This window comes from Rosa chinensis, chromosome 6 (assembly GCF_002994745.2).
Source record: "Rosa chinensis cultivar Old Blush chromosome 6, RchiOBHm-V2, whole genome shotgun sequence".
Classification (NCBI taxonomy): Eukaryota; Viridiplantae; Streptophyta; class Magnoliopsida; order Rosales; family Rosaceae; genus Rosa; species Rosa chinensis.
In genome coordinates, this window is record NC_037093.1 from 16,041,697 (window position 1) to 16,048,064 (window position 6,368).

Below are 6,368 nucleotides of genomic sequence, written 5' to 3' on the forward strand. Positions count from 1 at the left end.
AAACAGTTGGTTAAAGACATTTATGTAGCTCTAATTTCACAATTGTCAAGTCTTTTGTTAATTTTGACCTTACGTTTTCAGAAGTTGTCCCCAAAAGAAAAGAAGAGAGAGTGAACCAGTTGGTCTTTCACACATGATTTTAATCGCTTTCGGAGTAAGTAGCACACTAGTTTCACCATCTGAAATGATCAACTAAATGTTACACCTCGTTAAATGCAAGCACAACATTTGGGATCAACACGAATTCTAGAATAAACAAGAAATATTTTATCTTGGATGAAAGGATAAACATTAAAATTTCATACGATCTTTACTTATCTATACACAAACTTAGAACAAATGTCAATATGGGTAAATCCCGGCTAGATATTCTTTTACAGTCGTATGTAGTTTTTCATCAACAAAAGATCAGGCAATCGAAATTTTGGGAAAGTGATGTAGCTAGATTTATCCAATAGTTGCTTCCAGCTCTGTTCTTATAATTTTCCACCCTTTGCTCCACTACAAAGTTTTTCAACTTGGTCCTGCAGATGATATAATTCAACATACTTAGGATTAACTTATCAAAGTTCCAACCTTTTCTTATCTAAGTAGAAAATCATACCTTGTAATATTTGAGTAATTGCGGTCTTTTCAGTTTGAAAGTTGGAGTCATGAGATCCCTCTCTATGTCAAAGGGGTTTTGGCTCCAAATGAACTGCTTTTAACCACTCAAACCCTCGAAGCTGCAATAAAAATGTCTTTTAAGTCAGATGACTAAACTTAAGCAACATAGCATGAAACAGGGATGAAGTACATGCTGTTTCTGACCCATACTATTGAGCTCATCCAAAATGTATTTTCTTGCCTTCATGTTTTGACACAATGATTTGTAGTCATCAGTCAAATGATGCTTAGCTGCCCAGTCCTCCAAGGCCTTTCTGTCAGGAACAACCACAGCAACAAGAAATGACTTGAAGCTGTTCTCATAAACCCAAATCTGCCGACCAGATAAAAGTTAGGATGTTAAGATATCCGTCTGTAACTTCAGAAAACATGAAAGAAGGGTGAAGGACACTAGCACAAAATTCAGATGTGGCACAAAGACGAACACAATCCCAATCATAGGATAAACATTGCCAATGGACGTAAAACAGCCACCACAGCTTTCAGTAAGGCCTACAATATTTAACAAACTGATGAACTCTAGTTCTCTTCGTTAGAATGTAACTCATAAAATAGAAGTAATGTGTTGTTCGAATGTAAAACCAGATATTTCAAGAATGAAAAGGTGAAGGATAGAATGACTGACCTAGTTAAATACAAGCTTGTCCAAGAGAGGTGCCGCTTTTTCTTGTGGCAAACCCTTCTCCAGATTTGCCAACTTGCTGGAATACATATATTAATTAGTTTATGGTAGGAATACAAATGCAAACCAAAAAGGAGGTCTTAGTGAGACGTACTAGTTATATGCATACTGGAAAAGGGTCTACCTAAGCACACCACCAGATGAAACTTTACTAGCAGTACCTTCGGAAATAATATTTAAGCCAAATATTAACAACAATGAAATTCAAGGACATGTTAACAATATTTAAGCCAAATATTAACAACAAAGAAATTCAAGGACATACATCTATACAGTTCAAATTGATGAATCTGTTTTACCAGTGTATATATGATCATAAACTCAAGGAACCCCACAAAACATAGTAGGCTTTAATTCCTGAAGGTTGTCCAGTGAAAACCTGACATCCTGCAAGTCCAACGGCAATCACATTGGACAGATATTGAAGTTGGTAAGTAAGGAAGAGGATATCAATCAAGTTTAATAAGGAAACTAAAGAAAAAGAACATAGCAAGAATGACACATATACTTACGCGGTTACGCCTCACCAGAAGCCTATTGAAGATCCCTTGTAGATGCAATAGCTCGCAATTATTTGGTCATATATATGGGCCAACGGGAGACGAAAAATATGATTCTTCTTCGGCACACTGTCATAGAATTTATTTTATGTCAGTAATCAATATTATTGCCATCAGGGAAATGTCAAATTGTTAATTGCGTTCAGTAACTAAAGTTCATAAAAATATATAATCCTTAACCACCTATTGGTAATACTTCATCTGAGTTACTTTGGAAAAAAAGAAAAATATGAACTATAAAACAAATCTGCAAATAAGCATCTTTCAGCGGATGACTTTACTCAAAATTTTATTAGTACCCTTAGTTCAATTAGTTGGTAGAAAATCTGTAATTTGATGGCCAACCACAAAGCTTTCAGCATAATTTGACTAATATGGATCCAAGTTGAGGGTTACGGTACAACCTCCAACTTTTATCAATCATGTCTTGGCAATAGCAACACGTCTTGAAGATGTTACTATAAACTATAACTGCTTGCTAAATTGGATTGCATCTACATGATTTAGATTTTTGTCTGCATAAAAGCATTTAAACAGGCACCACATATATGTATGGAAACAGAACAAGGATTGCAATTTTCATTTAATAATGAGGAAATAATTTCATATTGATGATGCTACAAAATCCAAAATAAAATCGGCCTTATATTGGCCTTTTCAGTGACAAAACTACTAAATCTCCACGACCGAAACATGTTCTCTACAAGTCTATTTGCCTCTTCACATATAAATGAGGTACATTTATGCTTCAAAACTATGCAATAGACCAAACATAGGTACATGACCTGGTGAAAATTAATCACCAGATTACACCCCCAAACAACTCGGGACAAGTTACAGGAGCTATTCTGCCTCTCTTATTTATTTTTTTTTTTAGAGAGGCAGAGTAAGCATTAATTCAGAAACATCAAGATAGAATAAAAAGCTAAAAAATTGAAGATGTTAACTGTGTCAAGTTATTTACCACTCTATTTGTTAGGAAAAGTATACGTCTATTGACAATTCTTCTGACATTAATGCTGCATTAGTAACGATTACGCCCTTTGGTTCTCCAGTCGTTCCACTTGTATACATTATTGTGCACACAGCGGTCCTCTGTTTTGGGCGTAGTTCAGAATCTGAATTTCCCTGAGAATATGAAAGATAATATATGATTTTATATTGTTAAAAGTTAATGGTCAATCCTTTACTGAAAACAAGAACTTCACTGAGAAACAGTGTTGAGAAGTTACCAACTGAAGGAATTCCTCCCACAAAAAGCAAGATTCCCCCAGTTCTTCTGCTTCCTTCTTTTGAGTGGCAGAAACATTTGTGAAGCTGACAATTACTGAACAACGCAGATGTATACCTTAGATACAATCCTAACAACTTGGCCTTTAAATTTGGAAGTATTAACGGAAATAGTATATGACCTACTTTTTAAATGCATAGAACAGTTTGGAAGGATTGATATAATCTGCAGCAAAAATTACCATGTAAGGATCTTAGAAAGCAGGAAAAGGAGAGGGGAACAAATTTTATATAAATGGAGTGCATATTAGGAAAGGAACTAAGATTAACCATCAAGTATACAAGCCAAGTTGGTCTTTGTATTTATATCATGTTTTCTACAACTCAATTGGATTATGAATGTTCTAGTACCAAAATATTAGACATCAGCAGCTTCAAAGTTAAAACAAATATCTAGTTATGAACTTATGATGATAACACATAGTTTGGAAAATAACTTACAGCAGGGATTTTGTTCTCTTGAACAAAAGCTATTGAAACTTCAGCACGGTTGATGATGAACTCAACTGCATTAGCACTTGCAACTGAAACCATGAAATGTCAATCAAATAAATTTCAAGGGAAACTGAAAATGCAGCTTCCAATTTTCTCCCTAGACCCCCCACAACTTTTTTCCCAAAACTTCCCCTTATACCTGTAGAATTCAAAAACTGTTTGGCATGTTTAGTGGTTGGCTACTAAACTTTTGTTATGGCTAGCTAGCAAACACTTTTTACTGTCCAGTAGTTTCCGATAGACAACTATCAAGCATTCAGCAGCCAGCCGCTGAACACAGCTCAATCCAGATTTACAAATGATGGCAAAGTGGCAGATTTTGAAAAGGAAAAAGTTAACACAATTTAGAATTTCCCTTCAGTTAATCAAACTTGAGCACCATTATTGAAGTTCACTATCTGCCACTGGAAAATATTACAATGCACTAAGAATTCTTGAAAAAGAAAAGGAAGCATACCAAGGGTGTCATAAAGGGGAACATATGTAATGGCATGGCTGTCACAGGCCTGTAAAAAAATATAATAATAAAAATAAAAATAAATTAAAACACACACACAAGTATAAGGCTAAAAAGTCGCAATCTTTCTAGTAAGATTCAGTCCCCAATATCAGATTCAGTTGTTCAATCCTTCCACCAGTCACAAAAATGTGCTCCCAATAGTCAACATAGCATTTCTTCATTGAATTCTCTTGCATAATATCCACAAATATGAAAAGGAAAACATTACAGTATTATTACCTCCATTGCAATAATCCATTGGGGGCAATTTGATCCATATATAGTTATATACCACAATTATCTCCCGGCAAACATTGAAACAATATAAAATAAAAAAACAATATCTTTCCATTTCACAGTTACTATTCTCACTACCACTACCATCAACTCTATAACACATACACCTATATTACCAAGAACACATTTTCTTCCATAAAAATGTTACACACACACATACATAAACACATAAGTGGAGAGGTGTGACTTACAGGATTGACACCATGGCTTCTGATGGCTGAACCCACATGAATGGCTGCATCATACACCTCTTGATATGTAGTCCACACATATGGACCCGCCTGTCATTTTGCATTAAACAAAATTGGCATTAGTATTTCCTATTAGCAAAATTGAGCTCCTGGGTTTCAATGGGTTGCTGCCATTGCTCAAATGGAAATGGAAAGTACCTTCTTCTCGTTGACTTGGCGTTGACCAAGCATTTGACCGCTTGGGTTCCTCTTAATAGTCAATGCCAGTGAAAACAGAGTTTCAGCCATCATCTCATACTAATAATTTGAATCGAATCACACCAGTGAGCCTTTCTAAGTGCTCATATCCCACTACCATATTCACTCCTTGTATCTAATTCTTATCCAACTTATCAACTGGCATATTAGCTCAGCTGGTTAAAGCATTGTGCCAATAACGCAAAGCTCACAGTTTCAAGACTTGTATGGGCCATTTTTCGTTTACACTTTTTTCAATTTTTACCCATTTTTCTTTTCGGGCCATTTGACCTGTTTTCTTATATTAACTTCTTCCAAGTTCCAATTAACAGACTGAAAAATGAATAAAAATATGATATGCTATGATTCTGTTTTTTTTTTTTTTTGGCTATGATTCTACTTTGTATAAGCTCAGTAGCATTCACAATACCTGTGATACTTGATTTAACGTACAAGATCAATCCCATAACTGCCACGGTGTCTGATACCTGAGAAACTGCCACAGTGACTCCAACAGCCCATCTTTGGTTAGACCTTGTAGCTTGTGGTAACCAGAAAACAAGGTTTTTCCTCTCAGGGAAATCTCTCCACGTGGCACACTAGAAATTGCATCATATCCCAGTTCTGGGACCAACTCAAGCCATGCTTCAATAGTTGTCAGGGGGAAAGCAACCACAGCTTTCAGTAAGGCCTGCACGATTTAACAAACTAATGAAATGTAGATCTCTTCTTTTCAGATATATCTGCTTCTGGTGTGTTGTGGTAGCTAATTTAGAAAATTAAGGTCATTTCAATGACCACAAAAGCATTCATAGGCCAAACACATATATGATGAATTAAGGTGAGAAAGCACGTTGAGTTAAATACTTAACCTTGTTTAATTTCCTGAATCTTCGCTATGATTTGAACTGATTCAAGTATATATTAATTATGATATGCAGTCAACTTATGCACAATCCTAACAACTTGCACCTCAAACATCAATATCCAAAGAAATAGCTTATCACCTACTTTTTAAATGTACAAAACAGTTTGGTAGGCAAGATAAAATGACTCCTTCACTCCTAAATCTCTGCCGTCATCTGAGACAGAAAGTCGACCTAGACTAACCGAATCCCACCAGCCTCCGCCACCATCATCTAGCTTCCAATCACCTCCAGGAGCAGTCAGCCATATGACCCCCCAAAAGTCATACCATCTCCGTCCATCTTAATCTGAGGATCAATGACCTGAAACCAATCCAAGACCCTATCGGCCAAGAGCCAGGTTTCCAAAGCCGCTGTGCAGTTTAGGTATGGCCTTGTTGGGCCGGGTGGGCCTTCAATTGGAACAAAGGCTTTCTAGGTGGCTACTGGGCTTGCTGTTGGGCTCACAGCTCCTCGAGTGTTTTATTTTATATTTTAACTAGAAACGGTGTCCACATTGTGCCGCAGAATTTGTTGTTGTTAACA

At 36.2% G+C, this 6,368-nt stretch overlaps 1 protein-coding gene and 2 long non-coding RNA genes across 3 annotated transcripts; all 3 read right to left on the reverse strand.

Moving 5' to 3' along the window:
* Positions 1–249: 249 nt before the first annotated feature.
* Positions 250–701, reverse strand: LOC112171929. Its single transcript, XR_002925180.2, has 2 exons — positions 605–701; positions 250–524 (listed from the first exon to the last, which is right to left on the reverse strand). It is a non-coding gene; the product is annotated as an uncharacterized LOC112171929 (long non-coding RNA).
* A 590-nt stretch (positions 702–1,291) lies between these two features.
* On the reverse strand, positions 1,292–1,854 carry LOC112171930. Its single transcript, XR_005801588.1, has 2 exons — positions 1,443–1,854; positions 1,292–1,367 (listed from the first exon to the last, which is right to left on the reverse strand). It is a non-coding gene; the product is annotated as an uncharacterized LOC112171930 (long non-coding RNA).
* Positions 1,855–2,731: 877 nt separating this feature from the next.
* LOC112171903 (long chain acyl-CoA synthetase 2-like) lies at positions 2,732–6,154 on the reverse strand. The gene is made up of 8 exons (XM_024309038.2): positions 5,929–6,154; positions 4,879–5,608; positions 4,681–4,770; positions 4,151–4,199; positions 3,640–3,722; positions 3,325–3,364; positions 3,141–3,235; positions 2,732–3,036 (listed from the first exon to the last, which is right to left on the reverse strand). The coding sequence occupies exons 2-8, from the start codon at positions 4,969–4,971 to the stop codon at positions 2,884–2,886; spliced, it is 603 nt and encodes a 200-aa protein (XP_024164806.2). The 5' UTR covers positions 4,972–5,608; positions 5,929–6,154; the 3' UTR covers positions 2,732–2,883.
* Between the last annotated feature and the right edge of the window lie 214 nt (positions 6,155–6,368).

Bases quoted from the DNA above. Each gene is read 5' to 3' on its own strand.
- LOC112171903 (XM_024309038.2), bottom strand. From the start codon at position 4,971: ATGATGGCTGAAACTCTGTTTTCACTGGCATTGACTATTAAGAGGAAC. The intron at 4,771-4,878 runs GTACTTTCCATT...GCAAAATGACAG, and splicing joins GCCAAGTCAACGAGAAGAAG to GCGGGTCCATATGTGTGGAC. The intron at 3,365-3,639 runs GTAAGTTATTTT...TTTTTGCTGCAG, and splicing joins AAGAGAACAAAATCCCTGCT to ATTATATCAATCCTTCCAAA.